This window comes from Coturnix japonica, unplaced genomic scaffold (assembly GCF_054131305.1).
Source record: "Coturnix japonica strain WE unplaced genomic scaffold, WE-NBRP24 Scf114, whole genome shotgun sequence".
NCBI lineage: Eukaryota > Metazoa > Chordata > Aves > Galliformes > Phasianidae > Coturnix > Coturnix japonica.
In genome coordinates, this window is record NW_028189017.1 from 1 (window position 1) to 25675 (window position 25675).

General features: G+C 53.3%; 1 protein-coding gene across 1 annotated transcript in view; it reads left to right on the top strand.

Annotated features, from left to right (window-relative positions):
• Positions 1 to 211: 211 nt before the first annotated feature.
• VARS2 (valyl-tRNA synthetase 2, mitochondrial) overlaps positions 212 to 25675 on the top strand; it is a gene marked incomplete at its 3' end in the record, with an annotated part of 31903 nt that continues 6439 nt past the window's right edge. Inside the window, exons 1-21 of the mRNA XM_085535286.1 lie at positions 212 to 450; positions 3462 to 3543; positions 4101 to 4355; positions 5613 to 5679; positions 6404 to 6501; positions 7115 to 7196; positions 7960 to 8079; positions 9339 to 9450; positions 11343 to 11431; positions 13149 to 13239; positions 14085 to 14212; positions 15024 to 15127; positions 15718 to 15799; positions 16418 to 16494; positions 17511 to 17707; positions 21536 to 21606; positions 22718 to 22843; positions 22957 to 23061; positions 23158 to 23226; positions 25326 to 25404; positions 25502 to 25626. Coding sequence (XP_085391412.1) covers positions 5620 to 5679; positions 6404 to 6501; positions 7115 to 7196; positions 7960 to 8079; positions 9339 to 9450; positions 11343 to 11431; positions 13149 to 13239; positions 14085 to 14212; positions 15024 to 15127; positions 15718 to 15799; positions 16418 to 16494; positions 17511 to 17707; positions 21536 to 21606; positions 22718 to 22843; positions 22957 to 23061; positions 23158 to 23226; positions 25326 to 25404; positions 25502 to 25626 — 1815 coding nt within the window. The remainder of the gene's footprint in view (positions 451 to 3461; positions 3544 to 4100; positions 4356 to 5612; positions 5680 to 6403; positions 6502 to 7114; positions 7197 to 7959; positions 8080 to 9338; positions 9451 to 11342; positions 11432 to 13148; positions 13240 to 14084; positions 14213 to 15023; positions 15128 to 15717; positions 15800 to 16417; positions 16495 to 17510; positions 17708 to 21535; positions 21607 to 22717; positions 22844 to 22956; positions 23062 to 23157; positions 23227 to 25325; positions 25405 to 25501; positions 25627 to 25675) is intronic.

Sequence of the window (25675 nt, forward strand, 5' to 3'; positions counted from 1 at the left end):
TTGGGTCTCTATGGGTCTCTATGGGTCCCTATAGGTCCCTATGGGTCTCTATGTATCCCTATGTATCCCCATATCCCCCCATTACCCCCCACCGCCCCCCATCCCCTTACCGCTCTCCACACGCTCGTAAGTCACGTGCAAGCAACCACCCAATCGCAAAGCAAAGGGCGCCCCGTCACGTGGCACCAGCCGACCAATCGCCAGCCTTCACGTGACGCCGGAAGCTCCTCCCACTCCAAGATGGCGGCCCCCATCGCACCCCGCGCTTTTCGGACCCTCCGGTTCCACACGGGAGGTCGGGCCCGGTGTCACGGGGGGGTCACCACTTCCGGTTCCGCTGTTGACCCCCGGGATGACCCGGAAATGATCCGGTTAAAGGGTCGGGAACAGAAAGAACGGAGGTTGAGGTTAAAGAGGGAGAAAGAGGCCTTGAAGGGGGCGAGGCCTGAGGTGAGGCCTAGGCCTCAATGGGGGGCTATGGGGGTAATGGGGGGCAATAGAAGTCAATGGGGGGCAATGGGGGGCAATGGAAGTCAATGGAAGTCAATGGGAGTCAATGGGAGTCAATGGAAGTCAATGGGAGTCAATGGGGGGCAATAGAAGTCAATGGGGGGCAATGGGGGTCAGTGGAAGTCAATGGGGGGCAATGGGGGTCTGTGGGGGGTCAATGGAAGTCAATGGGAGTCAATGGGGGGCTATGGGAGGCAATGGGAGTCAATGGGGGGCAATGGGAGTCAATGGGGGGCAATGGAAGTCAATGGGGGGCAATGGAAGTCAATGGGGGGCAATGGGAGTCAATGGGGGGCAATGGAAGTCAATGGAAGTCAATGGGGGGCAATGGGGGGCAATAGAAGTCAATGGGGGTCAATGGGGGGCAATGGAAGTCAATGGGGGGCAATAGAAGTCAATGGGGGGCAATGGGAGTCAATGGGGGGCAATGGAAGTCAATGGGGGGCTATGGGGGTCTATGGAGGGTAATGGAAGTCAATGGGGGCAATAGAAGTCAATGGGAGTCAATGGGGGGCTATGGGAGGCAATGGGAGTCAATGGGGGCAATGGAAGTCAATGGGGGGCAATGGGAGTCAATGGGGGGCAATGGGGGGGCAATGGAAGTCAATGGGGGGCAATGGAAGTCAATGGGAGTCAATGGGGGGCTATGGGAGGCAATGGGAGTCAATGGGGGCAATGGAAGTCAATGGGGGGCAATGGGAGTCAATGGGGGGCAATGGGGGTCAGTGGAAGTCAATGGGGGGCAATGGGGGTCTGTGGGGGGTCAATGGAAGTCAATGGGAGTCAATGGGGGGCTATGGGAGGCAATGGGAGTCAATGGGGGGCAATGGGAGTCAATGGAAGTCAATGGCAGTCAATGGGAGTCAATGGAAGTCAATGGGAGTCAATGGGGGGCAATAGAAGTCAATGGGGGGCAATGGGAGTCAATGGGGGGCAATAGAAGTCAATGGGGGGCAATGGGGGTCAGTGGAAGTCAATGGGGGGCAATGGGGGTCTGTGGGGGGTCAATGGAAGTCAATGGGAGTCAATGGGGGGCTATGGGAGGCAATGGGAGTCAATGGGGGGCAATGGGAGTCAATGGAAGTCAATGGCAGTCAATGGAAGTCAATGGGAGTCAATGGGGGGCAATAGAAGTCAATGGGGGGCAATGGGAGTCAATGGGGGGCAATAGAAGTCAATGGGGGGCAATGGGAGTCAATGGGGGGCAATGGGAGTCAATGGGGGGCAATAGGGGTCAATGGGAGTCAATGGAGATCAATGGGGGGCAATAGAAGTCAGTGGGGGGCAATGGGAGTCAATGGAAGTCAATGGGGGGCAATGGGGGGCAATGGGAGTCAATGGGGGCAATGGGAGTCAATGGGGGGCAATGGAAGTCAATAGGGAGCTATGGGGGGCTATGGCGGGTAATGGAAGTCAGTGGGGGGCAATAGAAGTCAATGGGGGGCTATGGGAGGCAATGGGAGTCAATGGGGGCAATGGAAGTCAATGGGGGAAAATGGGGGTCAATGGGGGGCAATGGGGGCAATGGGGGGCAAAAGAAGTCAGTGGGGGGCAATGGGAGTCAATGGGGGCAATGGAAGTCAATGGGGGCAATAGAAAGTCAATGGGGGGCAATGGAAGTCAATGGGGGGCAATGGAAGTCAATGGGGGGCAATAGAAGTCAATGGGGGGCAATGGAAGTCAATGGGGGGCTATGGGGGTCTATGGAGTGTAATGCAAGTCAATGGGGGCAATAGAAGTCAATGGGAGTCAATGGGGGGCTATGGGAGGCAATGGGGGGCAATGGGAGTCAATGGGGGTCAATGGGAGTCAATGGGGGGCAATGGGAGTCAATGGGGGGCAATGGGAGTCAATGGGGGTCAATGGGAGTCAATGGGGGGCAATGGAAGTCAATGGGGGGCAATGGGAGTCAATGGGGGGCAATAGGGGGCAATGGAAGTCAATGGGGGTCAATGGGAGTCAATGGGGGTCAATGGAAGTCAATGGGGGGCAATGGAAGTCAATGGGGGGCAATGGGAGTCAATGGGGGGCAATAGGGGGCAATGGAAGTCAATGGGGGTCAATGGGAGTCAATGGGGGGCAATGGAAGTCAATGGGAGTCAATGGGGGGCAATGGAAGTCAATGGGGGGCAATGGGAGTCAATGGGGGGCAATGGGGTCAGTGGAAGTCAATGGGGGGCAATGGGGGTCTGTGGGGGGTCAATGGAAGTCAATGGGAGTCAATGGGGGGCTATGGGAGGCAATGGGAGTCAGTGGGGGCAATGGAAGTCAATGGGGGAAAATGGGGGTCAATGGGGGGCAATAGAAGTCAGTGGGGGGCAATGGGAGTCAATGGGGGGCAATAGAAGTCAATGGGGGCAATAGAAGTCAATGGGGGACAATGGGAGTCAATGGGGGGCAATGGGGGTCTATGGAGGGTAATGGAAGTCAATGGGGGGCAATAGAAGTCAATGGGGGGCAATGGAAGTCAATGGGAGTCAATGGGAGTCAATGGGGGGCAATGGGGGTCTATGGAGGGTAATGGAAGTCAATGGGGGCAATAGAAGTCAATGGGGGACAATGGAGTCAAAGGGGGACAATAGAAGTCAATGGGGGGCAATGGAAGTCAATGGGAGTCAATGGAGTCAATGGGGGGCAATGGGGGTCTATGGAGGGTAATGGAAGTCAATGGGGGACAATAGAAGTCAATGGGGGGCAATGGAAGTCAATGGGAGTCAATGGGAGTCAATGGGGGGCAATGGGGGTCTATGGAGGGTAATGGAAGTCAATGGGGGGCAATAGAAGTCAATGGGAGTCAATGGAAGTCAATGGGGGCAATGGGAGTCAATGGGGGCAATGGGGGTAATGGGGGCAATGGAAGTCAATGGAAGTCAATGGGAGTCAATGGGGGGCTATGGGAGTCAATGGGGGGCAATGTCCCACCATATATACACCCCCCCCCCCATTTTAAGGTGCCCACCCCCCCCCCAAAGGCCTGGGCTCCTAAACCCATAGTGGAGTATCAGCATCCATTGGAACCTGATGGCAAGAAAGGTGAGGGGGGGTCTGGGGGGGTATATAGTGGATATGTATATAATGGGGGGTATATATATAATGGGGGGGGTATATACATAATGGGGGGTATCTATATAATGGGGGGGTATATATATAATGGGGGGTATATATATAATGGGGGGGTATATATATAATGGGGGTATATATATAATGGGGGGGTATATAATGGGTATATATATAATGGGGGGGTATATATATCATGGGGGGGTATATATATAATGGGGGGTATATATAATGGGGGGTATATATATAATGGGGGGGGTATATATATAATGGGTATATATATAACGAGGGTGTATATAATGGGTATATATAGGCTGGGGGGGCCATAAGGCCATTATATATGATGGGGGGGGGGGGGTTGAACACAGTCCCCCCCCCCATTTAAATGCTATAGGGGGGGGGGGTAGGGATAAGGATAGGTCTAAGGCCCTTATATATAATGGGGGGGCCATAAGGCCATTCTATATGATGGGGGGGGGGGGGGTTGAACACAGTGACCCCCCCCCATTTAAATGCTGTGCCCCCCCCCATAGCCACGGGGGTGCCCCTCCCCCCTCCTACAGCCCCCGCTATGTGGAAGCTGCCTGGTACGAGTGGTGGGAGAAGCTCAATATCTTCAGCCCCCCCCCACCCCATAATAAAGACGGAGACCCCCCCCCACCCCATAATAAGGACGAATCGGGGTCGGGGGGGGTCCTGAGTTTGGTGCTGCCCCCCCCCAACGTGACGGGGTCTCTGCACGTCGGACACGCGCTCACCGTCGCCCTGCAGGATGCTATAGTGCGATGGTGAGGGGGGGGGTTAAATGGGGGGGGGGATTAAATGGGGGGGGTATTTGGGGTGGGGGTGGGGGGGTTGGGGGTAGATTGGAGCCTTATGAGATGGGGGGGGGACAGAGAGGTGGGGGGGGGGGACTAAATGGGGGGGGGGACTAAATGGGGGGACAGAGGGGGGGGGACACAGGAGGTGGGGGGGGGATTAAATGGGGGAATATGGGGGGGGGTATTTGGGGTGGGGGGGGGCTGGGGGTAGATTGGAGCCCTGGGAGATGGGGGGGGGGGGCAGAGAGGTGGGGGGGGGGGGTGACAGGGAGCTGGGGGGGTTTAAATGGGGGGGGTGAATATGGGGGGGGTATTTGGGGTGGGGTGGGGGGGTTGGGGGTAGATTGGAGCCCTGGGAGATGGGGGGGGGGGGCAGAGAGGTGGGGGGGGGGTGACAGGGAGCTGGGGGGGGGATTAAATGTGGGGGGGGGAATATGTGGGGGGGCTTGGGGAGGGGGTTTAAATGGGGGGGGTTTGGGGTGGGGGTGGGGGGTTGGGGGGTAGATTGGAGCCCTGGGAGATGGGGGGGGGGGGAATATGGGGGGGGGTATTTGGGGTGGGGTGGGGGGGTTGGGGGTAGATTGGACCCCTGTGAGATGGGGGGGGGGCGGAGAGGTGGGGGGGGGGACACACAGGAGGTGGCGGGGGGGATTAAATGGGGGGGGGGGGGTTTAAAATGGGGGGGGTTAAATGGGGGGGGGTATTTGGGGTGGGGGTTGGGGGGTTGGGGGTAGATTGGAGCCCTGGGAGATGGGGGGGGGGGGCAGAGAGGTGGGGGGGGGGTGACAGGGAGCTGGGGGGAGGATTAAATGGGGGGGGGGGAATATGTGGGGCAGCTTGGGGGGGGTTAAATGGGGGGGGGTTTAAATGAGGGGGTCTTTGGGGTGGGGGTGGGGAGTTGGGGGTAGATTGGAGCCCTGGGAGATGGGGGGGGGGGGAGGAGGGGAAATTGGGGGGGGGGGGCATGGGAAATGGGGGGGGGGGGATTAAATGGGGGGAGAATATGGGGGGGGATTTGGGGTGAGGGGGGGGTTGGGGGTAGATTGGAGCCCTGGTAGATGGGGGGGGGGGGGGGGAGGTAGGTGAAATGGGGGGGTATTTGGGGTGGGGAGGGTAAATTGGGGGTCTGTGGGACCCCCATGGGTTGCTGGGACCCCTATAGGGTGGTGGGAGGGGTCTTGGGCTGTCCCCCCCCCCATATCTGACACTTATGGGGCCGTGCAGGAGGCGGATGCAGGGCTGGACTGTGCTGTGGGTGCCGGGCACTGACCATGCAGGGATCGCTACACAGGTGGGTGTCAGGACCCTATAATGGCCCTATATGGCCCTATATGGCCCTGTATGTCCCCATATATCCCCTATATGTCCCTATATATCCTCTATATGTCCCTATATGTCCCTATATATCCCCTGTATGTCCCTATATGTCCCTATATATCCCCTAAATGGCCCTAAATGTCCTTAAATGGGCCCTAAATGGCTCTGTATGTTCCTGTATGTCCCCATATATCCCCTATATGTCCCCTAAATGTCCCTATACATCCCCTATATGTCCCTATATGTTCCTATATATCCCCTAAATGGCCCTAAATGGCCTTAAATGGGCCCTAAATGGCCCTATATGTCCCTGTATGTCCCTATACATCCCCTATATGTCCCTATATGTCCCTTATATGTCCCTATATATCTCCTAAATGGCCTTAAATGGCCTTAAATGGGCCCTAAATGGCCCTGTATGTCCCCATATGTCCCCTATATGTCCCTATATATCCCCTGTATGTCCCTATATGTCCCCTATATGGACCTACATGTCCCTATACGTCCCTTATATGTTCTCTATATGTCCCTATACATCCCATATATGTCCTCTATGTCCCTATATGTCCCTATATATCCCCTATATGTCCCTATACATCCCCTATATGTCCCTGTATGTCCCCATATGTCCCCATATGTCCCCTATACATCCTTTATATGTCCCTATATGTCCCCTATATGTCCCTATACGTCCCCAGGCCGTGGTTGAAAGGTGGTTATGGCAACAAAGGGGGGTGAGACGTCAGGATCTGACCCGCTCTGAGTTCATGGATGAGGTGTGGGCCTGGAAGGAGAGGTGAGGGGGGGGGATGTGGGGCTGGGGTCCCATTGGGGTCAGTATAAAGGGTTGGGGTCCCATTGGGGTCAGTATAATGGGGCTGGGGTCCCATTGGGGTCCCATTGGGGTCATTATAAAGGGGCTGGGGTCCCATTGGGGTCCCATTGGGGTCGTTATAAAGGGGCTGGGGTCCCATTGGGGTCATTATAAAGGGGCTGGGGTCCCATTGGGGTCATTATAAAGGGTTGGGGTCCCATTGGGGTCATTATAAAGGGGCTGGGGTCCCATTGGGGTCCCATTGGGGTCATTATAAAGGGGCTGGGGTCCCATTGGGGTCCCATTGGGGTCGTTATAAAGGGGCTGGGGTCCCATTGGGGTCATTATAAAGGGGCTGGGGTCCCATTGGGGTCATTATAAAGGGTTGGGGTCCCATTGGGGTCGTTATAAAGGGGCTGGGGTCCCATTGGTGTCAGTATAAAGGGGCTGGGGTCCCATTGGGGTCCCATTGGGTTCATTATAATGGGGCTGGGGTCCCATTGGGGTCGTTATAATGGGGCTGGGGTCCCATTGGGGTCCCATTGGGGTTGTTATAATGGGTCTGGGGTCCCATTGAAGCCCCCTCCCCATACAGACACGGTGCCGACATCCTGCTCCAGCTCCGCTCCCTCGGGGCCTCGTTGGACTGGACCCGCTGTGCCTTCACTATGGACCCTGTGAGCCCCATCGTCACCCCATAGAGACCCCATAGAGACCCTATAGAGACCCCAGTGTCACCCCATTGTCACCCCATAGAGACCCCATTGTCCCCATTGTCCCATTATCCCATTATCCCTATTATCCCCATTATCCCATTATCCCCATTATCCCATTATCCCATTATCCCATTATCCCATTATCCCCTATTGTCCCCTATTACCCCATATAATCTCATTATCCCCATTGTCCCATATAACCCCATTATCCCCTATTATCCCATTGTCCCATATAACCCCATATAACCCCATATAACCCCATATAACCCCATATAACCCCATTATCCCATTATCCCATTATCCCATTATCCCATATAACCCCATATAACCCCATATAACCCCATATAACCCCATATAACCCCATTATCCCATTATCCCCATTGTCCCATATAACCCCATATAACCCCATTATCCCATTATCCCATTGTCCCATATAACCCCATATAACCCCATATAACCCCATATAACCCCATATAACCCCATTATCCCATTATCCCCATTGTCCCATATCCCCCCATATCCCCCCATATCCCCCCCATATAACCCCATATAACCCCATATAACCCCATATCCCCCCATATAACCCCCTATAACCCCATATCCCCCCATATCCCCCCATATCCCCCATATAACCCCCTATAACCCCATATAACCCCATATAACCCCATATAACCCCATATCCCCCCATATAACCCCATATAACCCCATTATCCCCTTGCTATAGGGTTTCTCGCGTGCTGTGACCGAGGCCTTTGTGCGGCTGCATCGTTGTGGGTTGGTGCATCGAGATACCAGGCTGGTCAACTGGTCGTGTGCCCTACAGTCTGCTGTGGCTGATATCGAGGTGACCGTGTCCATATAGGGTCCTTATAGGGTCCCTATATTGTCCCTATATTGTCCCTATAGTGTCCCTAATGGGTCCCTATAGTGTCCCCATAGTGTCCCTATAGGGTTCCTATAGTGTCCCTAATGGGTCCCTATAGTGTCCCTATAGTGTTCCTATAGTGTCCCTAATGGGTCCCTATAGTGTCCCTATAGGGTCCCCATAATGTACCTATAGGATCCCTATAGTGTCCCTATAATGTCCCTATAGTGTCCCTATAATGTCCCTATAGGGTTCCTATAGTATCCCTAATGGGTCCCTATAGTGTCCCTATAGTGTTCCTATAGTGTCCCTAATGGGTCCCTATAGTGTCCCTATAGGGTCCCCATAATGTACCTATAGGATCCCTATAGTGTCCCTATAATGTCCCTATATTGTCCCTATAGTGTCCCTATAGTGTCCCTATAGTGTCTCCATAGTGTCCCTATAGTGTCCCTATAATGTCCCTATAGGGTCCCTATAGTGTCCCTAATGCATCCCTATAGTGTCTCTATAGTGTCCCCATAGTGTCCCTATAGTGTCCCCATAGTGTCCCTATAACGTCCCTATAGTGTCCCTATAGGGTCCCCATAATGTACCTATAGGATCCCTATAGTGTCCCCATAGTGTCCCCATAGTGTCCCTATAGTGTCCCTATAATGTCCCCATAGTGTCCCCATAGTGTCCCCATAGTGTCCCCATAGTGTCCCTATAGTGTCCCCATAGTGTCCCCATAGTGTCCCTATAGTGTCCCTATAGTGTCCCCATAGTGTCCCTATAGTGTCCCTAATGGGTTCCTATAGTGTCCCTATAATGTCCCCATAATGTCCCCATAGTGTCCCCATAGTGTCCCCATAGTGTCCCCATAGTGTCCCCATAGTGTCCCTATAGTGTCCCCATAGTGTCCCCATAGTGTCCCTATAATGTCCCTATAGTGTCCCCATAGTGTCCCCATAGTGTCCCTATAGTGTCCCCATAGTGTCCCCATAGTGTCCCCATAGTGTCCCTATAGTGTCCCTATAATGTCCCTATAATGTCCCTATAGTGTCCCCATAGTGTCCCCATAGTGTCCCTATAGTGTCCCTATTGTGTCCCCATAGTGTCCCTATAATGTCCCCATAGTGTCCCTATAGTGTCCCTATAGTGTCCCTATAATGTCCCCATATTGCCCCCATATTGTCCCTATAATACTGCCCTGACCCCATATTGTTCCCCCCTGACCCCATATTGTTGCCCCATAGGTGTCCCCCCGCCCCATATCCGGCCCCACGTCGCTGCGTGTCCCCGGCTGCCCCCACCCCGTCACCTTCGGTGTCATGGTCACCTTCGCTTACCCCGTGGAGGGGGATGACGGTGAGAGCTGGCCCCATAGACGGCCCCATAGGGGACCCCATAGATGACCCTATAGATGGCCCCATAGACGGCCCCATAGGGGACCCCATAGATGGCCCCAATGATGGCCCTATAGATGGCCCCATAGACGGCCCCATAGGGGACCCCATAGATGACCCCATAGACGGCCCCATAGACGGCCCCATAGATGGCCCCATAGACGACCTCATAGATGGCCCCATAGATGGCCCCATAGACGGCCCCATAGATGGCCCCATAGATGGCCCCATAGACGACCCCATAGATGGCCCTATAGACGACCCCATAGCTGACCCCATAGGTGGCCCCATAGATGGCCCCATAGATGGCCCCATAGATGGCCCTATAGATGGCCCCATAGATGGCCCCATAGTTGGCCCCATAGATGGCCCCATAGATGGCCCCATAGATGGCCCTATAGATGGCCCCATAGATGACCCCATAGACGACCCCATAGATGGCCCTATAGATGGCCCTATAGATGGCCCCATAGATGGCCCTATAGATAACCCTATAATGGCCCCATAGATGGCCCCATAGACGACCCCATAGGGGACCCCATAGACAACCCCATAGATGGCCCCATAGATGGCCCCATAGACGACCCCATAGACGGCCCCATAGATGGCCCTATAGATGGCCCCATAGATGGCCCTATAGATAACCCTATAGATGGCCCCATAGATGGCCCCATAGACGGCCCCATAGGGGACCCCATAGATGGCCCTATAGATGGCCCCCTAGATGGCCCCATAGATGGCCCCATAGACGACCCCATAGATGACCCCATAGATGGCCCCATAGATGGCCCCATAGAAGGCCCCATAGACGGCCCCATAGATGGCCCCATAGATGGCCCCATAGACGACCCCATAGATGACCCTATAGACGGCCCCATAGACGGCCCCATAGATGGCCCCATAGATGGCCCCATAGATGGCCCCATAGACAACCCCATAGATGGCCCCATAGTTGGCCCCATAGATGGCCCCATAGATGGCCCCATAGATGGCCCCATAGACGACCCCATAGATGGCCCCATAGATGGCCCTATAGATGGCCCCATAGACGGCCCCATAGACGGCCCCATAGATGACCCTATAGATGACCCTATAGATGGCCCCATAGACGACCCCATAGATGGCCCCATAGTTGACCCCATAGATGGCCCCATAGACGACCCCATAGATGGCCCCATAGATGGCCCTATAGATGGCCCTATAGATGGCCCCATAGATGGCCCCATAGTTGGCCCCATAGATGGCCCCATAGATGGCCCTATAGATGGTCCTATAGATGACCCCATAGATGGCCCCATAGATGACCCTATAGATGGCCCCATAGTTGGCCCTCTAAGTGACCCCATAGATGGCCCCATAGACGACCCCATAGATGGCCCCATAGGCGACCCCATAAATGGCCCCATAGGTGACCCCATAGATGGCCCCATAGATGACCCCATAGATGGCCCCATAGATGGCCCTATAGATGGCCCCATAGATGGCCCCATAGATGGCCCTATAGATGGCCCCATAGTTGGCCCTATAGATGGCCCCATAGATGGCCCCATAGACGGCCCCATAGACGGCCCCATAGATGACCCCATAGACGACCCCATAGGTGGCCCCATAGACGACCCCATAGACGAACCCATAGACGACCCCATACATGTCCCCATAAGCGTCCCCATAGACAAACCCAAAGACGTCCCTATAGACGTCCCCATAGTTGGCCCCATAGACGACCCCATATATGTCCCCATAAGCGTCCCCATAGACAAACCCATAGATGTCCCTATAGACAACCCCATAGCTGTCCCCATAGCTGCCCCCTTGTGCCCCACAAGTGCCCCCCATCCCATTGTTTCCCTATAGGGCTGGAGCTGCCCGTATCCACCACCCGCCCCGAAACCATGTTGGGGGACGTGGCCGTGGCCGTTCACCCCACAGACACACGGTACCAGGTGTGGGGTCAGGGCTTATGGGGTCAGGGCTTATGGGGCTTATGGGGCTTATGGGGCTTATGAGGTCAGGGCTTATGGGGCTTATGGGGTCAGGGCTTATGGGGCTTATGGGGCTTATGGGGCTTATGGGGTCAGGGCTTATGGGGCTTATGGGGTCAGGGCTTATGGGGTCAGGGCTTATGGGGTCAGGGCTTATGGGGCTTATGGGGCTTATGGGGTCAGGGCTTATGGGGCTTATGGGGTCAGGGCTTATGGGGTCAGGGCTTATGGGGTCAGGGCTTATGGGGCTTATGGGGCTTATGGGGTCAGGGCTTATGGGGCTTATGGGGTCAGGGCTTATGGGGCTTATGGGGCTTATGGGGCTTATGGGGTCAGGGCTTATGGGGTTTATGGGGTCAGGGCTTATGGGGCTTATGGGGCTTATGGGGTCAGGGCTTATGGGGCTTATGGGGTCAGGGCTTATGGGGCTTATGGGGCTTATGGGGTCAGGGCTTATGGGGCTTATGGGGTTGGGGGCTTATGGGGTTTATGGGGTCAGGGCTTATGGGGCTTATGGGGTTGGGGGCTTATGGGGTTTATGGGGTCAGGGCTTATGGGGCTTATGGGGTCAGGGCTTATGGGGTCAGGGCTTATGGGGTCAGGGCTTATGGGGCTTATGGGGTCAGGGCTTATGGGGCTTATGGGGTCAGGGCTTATGGGGTCAGGGCTTATGGGGCTTATGGGGCTTATGGGGCTTATGGGGCTTATGGGGTCAGGGCTTATGGGGCTTATGGGGTTGGGGGATTATGGGGCTTATGGGGTGGGAGGAGCCTATGGGGTGGGTGGGGCTTATGGGGTGGGTGGGGCGTATGGGGTGGGTGGGGCTTATGGGGTGGGAGGGGCTTATGGGGTTGGGGGCTTATGGGGCTTATGGGGTGGGTGGAGCTTATGGGGTGGGAGGGGTTTATGGGGTGGGTGGGGCTTATGGGGTTGGGGCTTATGGGGTGGGTGGAGCTTATGGGGTGAGTGGGAGGGGCTTATGGGGTTGGGGGTGGAGCTTATGGGGTGAGTGGGGCTTATGGGGTGGGAGGAGCTTATGGGGTGGGAGGAGCTTATGGGGTTGGGGGTGGAGCTTATGGGGTGGGTGGGGCTTATGGGGTTGGGGCGGAGCTTATGGGGTGGGAGGAGCTTATAGGGTGGGGGTGGGGCTTATGGGGTGGGTGGGGCTTATGGGGTGGGAGGAGCTTATGGGGTGGGAGGAGCTTATGGGGTGAGTGGGGCTTATGGGGTGATGGAGCTTATGGGGTGGGTGGAGCTTATGGGGTGGGTGGAGCTTATGGGGTGGGAGGAGCTTATGGGGTGGGAGGAGCTTATGGGGTGGGAGGAGCTTATGGGGTGGGTGGAGCTTATGGGGTGGGAGGAGCTTATGGGGTGGGTGGAGCTTATGGGGTGGGAGGAGCTTATGGGGTGGGTGGAGCTTATGGGGTTGGGGGTGGAGCTTATGGGGTGGATGGGGCTTATGGGGTGGGTGGAGCTTATGGGGTTGGGGTGGAGCTTATGGGGTGGGAGGAGCTTATTGGGTTGGGGGTGGAGCTTATGGGGTGGGTGGAGCTTATGGGGTGGGAGGAGCTTATGGGGTTGGGGGCTTATGGGGTGGGTGGGGCTTATGGGGTGGGAGGGGCTTGTGGGGTGGGAGGAGCTTATGGGGTCGGGGTTGCATTGACTCGCCCTATTCCAGCACCTCCATGGGCGCCGTGTCCGTCACCCCTTTAATGGGGTTTTGATGCCGGTTATCGCTGACCCTACAGTGGACCCCAATAAGGGGACGGGTGGGTTATGGGGTCAGTGGGGTGGGATTATGGGGTTAATAGGGACAATGGGGTGGGACAATGGGGTCATGGGGGATAATGGGGTGGGATTATGGGGTGGGGGTGCCAATGGGGTGGGATAATGGGGTCATGGGATAATGGGGTGTGATTATGGGGCCATAGTGACAATGGGGTGGGATTATGGGGTCATGGGGACAATGGGGTGGGACAGTGGGGTTATGGGGACAGTGGGGTGGGATAATGGGGTCATAGTGACAATGGGGTGGAATAATGGGGTCATAGTGACAATGGGGTGGGACAATGGGGTCATGGTGGCAATGGGGTCAGTGCCAATGGGGTGGGATTATGGGGTCATGGGGATAATGGGGTGGGTGGCAATAGGGTTGTGGTGACAATGGGATCATGGTGACAATGGGATGATAATGGGGTGGGATTATGGGGTCATGGGGGGCAATGGGGTGGGATTATGGGGCCATAGTGACAATGGGGTGGGATTATGGGGTCATGGTGACTATGGGGTGGGACAGTGGGGTTATGGGGACAATGGGGTGGGATTATGGGGTCATGGGGATAATGGGGTGGGATAATGGGGTCATGGTGACTATGGGGTGGGATTATGGGGTCATGGGGGTGACAATGGGGTGGGATTATGGGGTCATGGTACTATGGGGTGGGACAGTGGGGTTATGGGGATAATGGGGTGGGATAATGGGGTCATGGGGGGCAATGGGGTGGGATTATGGGGTCATAGTGACAATGGGGTGGGATTATGGGGTCATGGGGATAATGGGGTGTGATAATGGGGTGTGTGTTTCAATGGGGCCGTGGTGCCCTGTCCCCTATAGGGGCAGTGAAGGTGACCCCCGCTCACAGCCCCCCTGACCTGGCTCTGGCTCGATCCCATTCGCTGCCGCTGCTCAACGTTATTGGGGACGATGGAACCATGAGACCCCCCGGGGGGGGGTGGCTGCAGGTCACAGACCCCATAGACCCCATATACACCCCATATAACCCTATATACACCCTATATACCCCATATACCCCATATACACCCTATATGCCCTATATACCCCATATGTATACCCCATATATACCCTATATATACCCCATATACCCCATATATACCCTATATACCCCATATACACCCCATATACCCCATATATACCCCCCAGATATACCCCATATACCCCATATAAACCCTATATACCCCATATATCCCATATAACCCCATATCCCCCCATATCCCCCCCATATCCCCCCTATAACCCCCCGTATCCCCCCATATCACCCCCATATCCCCCCTATATCCCCCCTATAGCCCCCCATATCCCCCCATACCCCCCCATATCCCCCATATCCCCCCATATCCCCCATATCCCCCCATATAACCCCATATAACCCCATATATCCCCATATAACCCCATATAACCCCATATAACCCCATATAACCCCATATATCCCCATATAACCCCATATAACCCCATATAACCCCATATCCCCTATATCCCCCCATATAACCCTATATAACCCCATATAACCCCATATAACCCCATATAACCCTATATAACCCCATATAACCCCATATCCCCCATATAACCCCATATCCCCCATATAACCCCATATAACCCCATATCCCCCCATATAACCCCATATCCCCCATATAACCCCATTTATCCCCCATATCCCCCATATAACCCCATATATCCCCCATATAACCCCATATAACCCCATATCCCCCATATAACCCCATATATTCCCCCATATCCCCCATATCCCCCCTTTAGGGCGTCCATCGCTTTATGGCCAGGGATCAGGTGGTGGCAGCTCTGGCCCAACGCGGCCTCTATAGGGGCAGCCAGGACCACGCCATGACCCTCCCCATATGCAGGTACCACCCCATAGCCCGCCCCATAGCCCACCCCATAGCCCACCCCATAGCCCACCCTATAGCCCACCCACCCCATAGCCCACCCCATAGCCCACCCCATAGCCCACCCCATAGCCCACCCTATAGCCCACCCACCCCATAGCCCACCCCATAGCCCACCCTATAACCCACCCACCCCATAGCCCACCCCATAGCCCACCCTATAGCCCACCCCATAGCCCACCCCATAGCCCACCCCATAGCCCCTCCTATACGCCCCCATATATCCCCACCCTATATCCCACCCTATATAGCCCACCCCATAGCCCACCCCATAGCCCCCTATAGGGCCGTGCCCCCCCATATCCCCATGTCCCACCCTATATCCCACCCCCTATATCCCACCCCATAGCCCCCTATAGGGCCATGTCCCACCCTATATCCCACCCCATAGCCCCCTATAGGGCCGTGTGTCCCCATATCCCACCCTATATCCCACCCCATATATCCCCACCCCATAGCCCCCTATAGGGCCATGTCCCACCCTATATCCCACCCTATATCCCCACCCCATAGCCCCCTATAGGGCCGTGCCCCCCATGTCCCCACAGCCGCTCTGGGGACGTCATTGAGTTCCTATTGAAGGAGCAATGGTTCCTGCGCTGCAGGGAGATGGCACAGAGGGCACTGCAGGTAATGGGGGCAATTAATGGGGGGGGGGGGGCAATTAATATGGGGGGGGGCAATTAATGGGGGACAATTATAGCCTGGGGGGGGCTACTATATGGGAGTTAGGGCAATTGTGGGGGGGGGGGGGGGCAAGTAATGGAGGGGGTCTATTATGGGGTGGGGGGGGCAGTTATAGGGTGGGGGGGGCAATTACGGGGTCTGGGGGGCAATTCTATGGGGGTGGGGGGCAATTATGAGGTCTGGGGGGGCAATTATGGGGTCTGGGGGCAATTCTATGGGGGTGGGGGGCAATTATGGGGTCTGGGGGGGCAATTATGGGGTCTGGGGGCAATTCTATGGGGGTGGGGGGCAATTATGGGGTCTGGGGGGGTAATTATGGGGTTTAGGGGGGCAATTATGGGGTTTAGGGGGGCAATTATGGGGACTGGGGGCAATTATGGGGGTGGGGGGCAATTATGGGGTCTAGGGGGGCAATTATGGGGTCTGGGGGCAATTATGGGGTCTGGGGGGGTAATTATGGGGTTTAGGGGGGCAATTATGGGGTCTAGGGGGGCAATTATGGGGTGTGGGGGGGCAATTAATGGGGTGTGGGGCAATTAATCCCCTATTACCCCCCCATAGGCCGTGACGTCGGGGCAACTGGAGCTGGTCCCCAAATACCATGAGAAACAATGGAGGAAGTGGATGGACAGCGCGGGGTGAGGGGACGCAAGGCATTGTGGGATAGTGGAGGACCGGGGTTGGAGGACTTATGGCGGGAGGGCCGCAATGCATTGTGGGATGGTGGAGGACCTGGGGCTGTAAGGTATTGTGGGATGGTGGAGGACCTGGGTTGGAGGACTTATGGGGGGAGGGCAGCAAGGCATTGTGGGATGGATGGGACGCAATGCCTTGTGGGATAGCTGGAGGACCGGGGTTGGAGGACTTATGGCGGGAGGGCCGCAATGCATTGTGGGATAATGGAGGACTGGGGTTGGAGGACTTATGGCGGGAGGGCCGCAATGCATTGTGGGATAATGGAGGACTGGGGTTGGAGGACTTATGGCGGGAGGGCCGCAATGCATTGTGGGATGGTGGAGGACTGGGGTTGGAGGACTTGTGGCGGGAGGGCCACAATGCATTGTGGGATGGTGGGTGACTGGGGTTGGAGGACTTATGGTGGGAGGGACGCAATGCATTGTGGGATAGCTGGAGGACCTGGGTGGGAGGACCACAAGGCATTATGGGATGTTGGAGGACCCCATGGGATTATGGGATACTGGAGGACCTGGGATGGGAGAGTCGCAATGTATTGTGGAATAGTGGAGGACCTATGGCGGTGCCCCAATGCATTGTGGGATAGCTGGAGGACTGGGGACCGCAATGCATTGTGGGATAGTGGAGGACCTGGGTTGGAGGACCTATGGTGGGAGGGCCCCAATGCATTGTGGGATAGCTGGAGGATCAGGGACTGCAGTGCATTGTGGGATGCTGGAGGATCTATGCTGATGCCCCAGTGCATTATGGGACGCTGGAGGACCTGGGTTGGAGGACCTATGGCGGTGCCCCAATGCATTATGGGATGCTGGAGGACTAATGGTGGTGTCCCAATGCGTGATGGGATGCTGGAGGACTAATGGTGGTGCCCCAATGCATTATGGGATACTGGAGGACTAATGGCGGTGCCCCAGTGCATTGTGGGCCGCTGGAGGACTAATGGCGGCTCCCCCCATAGGGATTGGTGCCTGTCCCGCCAGCTGTGGTGGGGTCACCGTGTCCCCGCTTACAAGGTCGGGGTCTCGCCCCCCCCCCATCACTGTGACCCCCCCCCATTATCGGGGCTCTGGGTCGTGGCCCACAATGAGGACGAGGCCCGGGAGGAAGCGGCGCGACTCTACAGCGCCCCCTATGGGGACATAGAGATACTGCAAGGTGGGGGGACAACATTGAAACACATTGAAACCCATTGAATCCCATTGAAACCCATTGTATCCCCATTGAAACCCATTGAAACCCACTGAAACCCCATTGAAACCCATTATATCACCATTAAACCCCATTGAAACCCATTGAAACCCATTGTATCCCCATTGAAACCCATTGAAACCCATTATATCCCCATTAAAACCCCATTGAAACCCATTATATCCCCATTAAACCCCATTGAAACCCATTGAAACCTCATTAATCCCCATCGAACCCCATTATATCCCCATTAAAACCCCACTGAAACCCATTATATCCCCATTAAACCCCATTGAATCCCATTGAACCCCATTATATCCCCATTGAAACCCATTATATCCCCATTAATCCCCATTGAACCCCATTGAAACCCATTATATCCCCATTAAAAACCCTATTGAAACCCACTGAAACCCAATTAATCCCCATTGAACCCCATTGAAACCCATTATATCCCCATTAAACCCCATTGAAACCCCATTAAACCCCATTGAAATCCATTGAAACCCCATTAAACCCCATTGAAACCCATTATATTCCCATTAATCCCCATTGAAACCCATTAAACCCCATTGAAACCCATTATATCCCCATTAATCCCCATTGAACCCCATTGAAACCCATTGAAACCCATTATAGCCCCATTAAAACCCCACTGAAACCCATTATATCCCCATTAAACCCCATTGAATCCCATTGAACCCCATTATATCCCCATTGAAACCCATTATATCCCCATTAATCCCCATTGAACCCCATTGAAACCCATTATATCCCCATTAAAAACCCTATTGAAACCCACTGAAACCTAATTAATCCCCATTGAACCCCATTGAAACCCATTATATCCCCATTAAACCCCATTGAAACCCCATTAAACCCCATTGAAATCCATTGAAACCCCATTAAACCCCATTGAAACCCATTATATTCCCATTAATCCCCATTGAAACCCATTAAACCCCATTGAAACCCATTATATCCCCATTAAACCCCATTGAACCCCATTAAACCCATTATATCCCCATTAAACCCCATTGAAACCCATTGAAACCCATTATATCCCCATTAAACCCCATTAAATCCCCATTGAACCCCATTGAAACCCATTATATCCCCATTGAACCCCATTGAAACCCATTAAACCCCATTGAACCCCATTGAAACCCATTATATCCCCATTGAACCCCACTAAACCCCACTGAAACCCCATTGAAACCCCATTATATCCCCATTAAACCCCATTGAAACCCATTATATCCCCATTGAACCCCATTGAAACCCATTAAATCCCCATTGAAACCCACTAAACCCCATTGAACCCCATTGAAACCCATTATATCCCCATTAATCCCCATTGAATCCCATTGAACCCCATTGAAACCCATTATATCCCCATTAATCCCCATTGAACCCCATTGAAACCCATTAAACCCCATTGAAACCCATTGAAACCCCATTATATCCCCATTAAACCCCATTGATCCCCATTGAAACCCATTATATCCCCATTGAAACCCACTAAACCCCACTGAAACCCCATTGAAACCCCATTATAGCCCCATTGAACCCCATTGAACCCCATTGAAACCCATTATATCCCCATTATATCCCCATTGAACCCCATTGAAACCCATTATATCCCCATTAAACCCCATTGAACCCCATTAAACCCCATTGAACCCCATTGAATCCCATTGAACCCCATTATATCACCATTAAACCCCATTGAAGCCCATTGAAACCCATTGAAACCCAATTGAAACCCATTGAACCCCATTGAAACCCATTGAAACCCATTATATCACCATTGAAACCCATTGAAACCCATTGAAACCCATTATATCCCCATTAAACCCCATTAAACCCCACTGAAACCCCATTGAAACCCCATTTTATCCCCATTAATCCCCATTGAACCCATTATAACCCCATTAAACCCCATTGAACCCCATTGAAACCCATTAAACCCAATTGAAACCCATTGAAACCCATTATATCCCCATTAAAACCCCATTGAAACCCATTCAAACCCAATTGAAACCCATTGAAACCCATTGAAACCCATTATATCTCCATTAATCCCCATTGAACCCCATTGACCCCATTAAACCCCATTGAAACCCATTGAACCCCATTGAAACCCCATTAATCCCCACTGAAACCCACTGAAACCCATTGAAACCCATTGAAACCCCATTATATCCCCATTAAACCCCATTGAACCCCATTGAAACCTCATTAATCCCCATCAAACCCCATTATATCCCCATTAAAACCACACTGAAACCCATTATATCCCCATTAAACCCTATTGAATCCCATTGAACCCCATTATATCCCCATTGAAACCCATTATATCCCCATTAATCCCCATTGAACCCCATTAAACCCCATTGAAACCCATTAAACCCCATTGAACCCCATTGAAACCCATTATATCCCCATTAAACCCCACTGAAACCCATTGAAACCCATTATATCCCCATTAAACCCCATTGAAACCCTATTAAACCCCATTGAACCCCATTAAACCCCATTAAACCCCCATTGAGCCCCCATTAAACCCCATTGAACCCCATTAAACCCCTATTGAACCCCTATTGAACCCCACTGAAACCCATTAAACCCCCATTGAACCCCATTGAACCCCTATTGAACCCCATTGAACCCCCATTAAACCCCATTGAACCTCATGGAACCCATAAAATCCCCCATATAACCCCCAAGTTCCCATTTCCCCCCCCAGTTCCCCTATTGAACCCCCATATTCCCCAATGAACCCCTATATCCCCCATTGAACCCCCATATTCCCCATTGAACCCCCATATTCCCCCATTGAACCCCCATATCCCCCATTGAACCCCTATATTCCCCATTGAACCCCCATATTCCCCCATTGAACCCCCATATTCCCCATTGAACCCCCATATTCCCCCATTGAACCCCTATATTCCCCCATTGAACCCCCATATTCCCCATTGAACCCCCATATTCCCCCATTGAACCCCCATATTCCCCATTGAACCCCCATATTCCCCCATTGAACCCCTATATTCCCCCATTGAACCCCTATATTCCCCATTGAACCCCCATATCCCCATTGAACCCCTATATTCCCCCATTGAACCCCCATATTCCCCCATTGAACCCCCATATTCCCCATTGAACCCCCATATTCCCCCATTGAACCCCCATATTCCCCATTGAACCCCCATATTCCCCCATTGAACCCCCATATTCCCCCATTGAACCCCTATATTCCCCCATTGAACCCCCATATCCCCCATTGAACCCCCATATTCCCCCATTGAACCCCCATATTCCCTATTGAACCCCCATATTCCCCATTGAACCCCCATATTCCCCTATTGAACCCCCATATTCCCCCATTGAACCCCCATATTTCCCCATTGAACCCCCATATTCCCCCATTGAACCCCTATATTCCCCTATTGAACCCCTATATTCCCCCATTGAACCCCCATATTCCCCTATTGAACCCCCATATTCCCCATTGAACCCCCATATTCCCCCATTGAACCCCTATATCCCCTATTGAACCCCCATATTCCCCTATTGAACCCCCATATCCCCCATTGAACCCCCATATTCCCCATTGAACCCCTATATTCCCCCATTGAACCCCCATATCCCCATTGAACCCCCATATCCCCCATTGAACCCCCATATTCCCATTTCCCCCCCCCAAAATCCCCCATAACCCCCCCCCCATCCATTATCCCCTTTAGGACCCCCCCCATTTTAATGCCCCCCCCCCATTTCCCCTATTAGACCCCGATGTCTTGGACACCTGGTTCTCCTCCGCTCTCTTCCCATTCGCCGCTATGGGGTGGCCTGAAGAGGTGAGGACACTATAGGGACACCCTATAAACCTCTTATAACCCCATAATTGCTCCTATAGCCCCCCTCTAACCCCATCATTGCCCCATAGACACCCCTATTGCCCCATAGACCCACATAGCCCCCCATAACCCCATCATATCCCCCCTATAATCCCCCTATTGCCCCATAGACCCCCTATAACCCCATAATTACCCCTATAGGCCCCCCTATAACCCCATACTTACCCCATAGACCCCCATTGCCCCCCTATAACCCCATATTTACCCCATAGACCCCCATAGACTCCCATAACCCCTCTATTGCCCCATAGACCTCCATAGACCCCCTTTGACCCCCCTATTGCCCCATAGACCACCATAGCCCCCCCATAACCCCATAATTGCCCCTATAACCCACCTATAACCCCCCTATTGCCCCATAGATTTCCCATAACCCCATACTTACCCCATAGACCCCCATAGCCCCCTTATAACCCCATACTTACCCCATAGACCCCCATAGCCCCCCTATAACCCCATATTTACCCCATAGACCCCCATAGCCCCCTATAACCCCATATTTACCCCATAGACCCCCATAGCCCCCTTATAACCCCATACTTACCCCATAGACCCCCATAGCCCCACTATAACCCCATATTTACCCCATAGACCCCCATAGCCCCCTTATAATCCCATATTTACCCCATAGACCCCCATAGCCCCCCTATAACCCCATAATTACCCCATAGACCCCCATAGCCCCCCATAACCCCATAATTGCCCCCATAGCCCCCCTATAACTCCCCTATTGCCCCATAGATCCCCCATAACCCCATATTTACCCCATAGACCCCCATAGCCCCCTTATAACCCCATATTTACCCCATAGACCCCCATAGCCCCCCTATAACCCCATACTTACCCCATAGACCCCCATAGCCCCCCTATAACCCCATATTTACCCCATAGACCCCCATAGCCCCCCTATAACCCCATATTTACCTCATAGACCCCCATAGCCCCCCTATAACCCCATATTTACCCCATAGACCCCCATAGCCCCCCTATAACCCCATATTTACCCCATAGACCCCCATAGCCCCCCTATAACCCCATATTTACCCCATAGACCCCCGATCTACGTCGCTTCTACCCTACAACCCTATTGGAGACGGGCAGCGATCTGCTCTTCTATTGGGTGGCACGGATGGTGATGCTGGGCCAGGAGCTCACAGGGCAACTTCCCTTCTCCAAGGTACCCAAAATAGCCCAAATTTACCCCAAAATCACCCTTGTTATGGGGTTTTTGGCCCCATATCCCTATATATGATCCTATATATCCTATATATGACCCCATATTGGTTCTAGGTGCTGTTGCACTCGCTGGTGCGCGACTCAATGGGGAGGAAGATGAGCAAATCAATAGGGAACGTCATTGACCCACGGGATGTTATAGGGGGGGCAACGCTACAGGTAGGGACCTATAGGGACACTTATGGGGCGGGGGAGACCCTACAGTAACCCCATAACACCCCCTATATTTACTATAGGGTCTCCTGTCTTATATAGGAGCTACAGGAGAAGCTGCGTCGCACTGTTCTGGACCCACATGAGCTGAAAGTGGCCTCAGTGGGGCAGGTCTGACCCCATATACCCCATAGCCCCCTTAATATCACCCCATATCCTTTATATCCCCCCCCAAATCCCATAAATCCCCCCTAGTACCCCATATATCCCCCCCAAATCCCCATATATCCCCCCAAAAATCCCATATATCCCCCCCAAAACCCCATATATCCCACCAAAAACCCCATATATCCCCCCAAAAATCCCATATATCACCCCCAGAACCCCATATCCCCCCAAAAAATCCCATATATCCCCCCCAAATCCCATATATCCCCCCATATATCCCCCCCAAACCCCATATATCCCCCCAAAATCCCATATATCGCCCCCAAAACCCCATATATCCCCCCAAAAATCCCATATATCTCCCCAAAAATCCCATATATCTCCCCAAAAATCCCATATATCCTCCCCAAAACACCATATATCCCCCCCAAACCCCATATATCCCCCCAAAAATCCCATATATCCCCCCAAAAATCCCATATATCCCCCCAAAAATCCCATATATCCCCCCAAAAACCCCATATATCCCCCCAAATCCCATATATCCCCCCAAAACCCCATATATCCCCCCCAAAGCCCCATATATCCCCCCAAAAATCCCATATATACCCCCCAAAACCCCATATATCGCCCCCAAAACCCCATATATCCCACCAAAAATCCCATATATTCCCCCAAAAATCCCATATATCCCCCCAAAAATCCCATATATCCCCCCCAAATCCCATATATCCCCCCCAAACCCCATATATCCCCCCCAAACCCCATATATCCCCCCCAAAAATCCCATATATCCCCCCAAAAACTCCATATATCCCCCCCAAATCCCATATATCCCCCCCAAAACCCCATATATCCCACCAAAAATCCCATATATCCCCCCCAAATCCCATATATTCCCCCATTTATCCCCCTGTATCCCATATATCCCCCCCAAAATCCCCATATATCCCCCCATAGAAGCACCAGTTCCCCCATGGCATCCCCAAATCCCCATATATCCCCCCAAAATCCCATATATCCCCCCATATATCCCCCCCAAATCCCATATATCCCCCCAAAAATCCCATATATCCCCCCAAAAATCCCATATATCCCCCCCAAAAACCCATATATCCCCCAAAAATCCCATATATCCCCCCAAACCCCATATATCCCCCCATATATCCCCCCCAAACCCCATATATCCCCCCCAAAACCCCATATATCCCCCAAAAATCCCATATATCCCCCCAAAAACCCCATATATCCCCCCAAAAATCCCATATATCCCCCCAAAACCCCATATATCCCCCCCAAATCCCATATATCCCCCCAAAAATCCCATATATCCCCCCAAAACCCCATATATCCCCCCCAAATCCCATATATCCCCCCCAAATCCCATATATCCCCCCCATATATCCCCCCCAAATCCCGTATATCCCCCCTAGTACCCCATATATCCCCCCCGAAGCCCCATATATCCCCCCAAAAATCTCATATATCCCCCCAAAAATCCCATATATACCCCCCAAATCCCATATATCCCCCGCAAATCCCATATATCCCCCCAAAACCCCATATATCCCCCCAAAAATCTCATATATCCCCCCAAAAATTCCATATATCCCCCCCAAATCCCATATATTCCCCCATTTATCCCCCTGTATCCCACATATCCCCCCCAAAATCCCCATATATCCCCCCCAAATCCCATATATTCCCCCCAAATCCCATATATTCTCCCAAAACCCCATATATCCCCCCATTTATCCCCCTGTGTCCCACATATCCCCCCCAAATCCCATATATCCCCCCAAAAATCCCATATATCCCCCCAAATCCCATATATCCTCCCATAGAAGCGCCAGTTCCCCCATGGCATCCCCAAATCCCCATATATCCCCCCCAAATCCCCATATATCCCCCCAAAATCCCATATATCCCCCCATATATTCCCCCCAAATCCCATATATCCCCCCATTTATCCCCCTACATCCCACATATCCCCCCCAAACCCCATATATCCCCCCATATATCCCCCCAAACCCCATATATCCCCCCCAAACCCCATATATCCCCCCATATATCCCCCCCAAACCCCATATATCCCCCCATAGAAGCGCCAGTTCCCCCATGGCATCCCCGAATGCGGCACCGACGCTCTCCGCTTGGCCCTATGCTCCCACAACGCCCACGGTGAGGATTTATATGGGGGTGGGGGTCCCCAATATCCCCCTATACCCCCCATTATACGTCCCCCCCCCCATTATACGTCCCCCTCCCCATATTAAAGGTGACGACATCAAGCTGGACGTGGCGGCCATCTTGAAACAGCGCCATTTCTGCAATAAAGTCTGGAACGCCGTCAAGTTCGTCCTCACTTTCAGGCCCCATTTCAACCCCAAACCCCCCCACGAGGTATCACAGGGGTCTCCGTCCCCCTTTAAAGACCCCCACCCCCATTTAA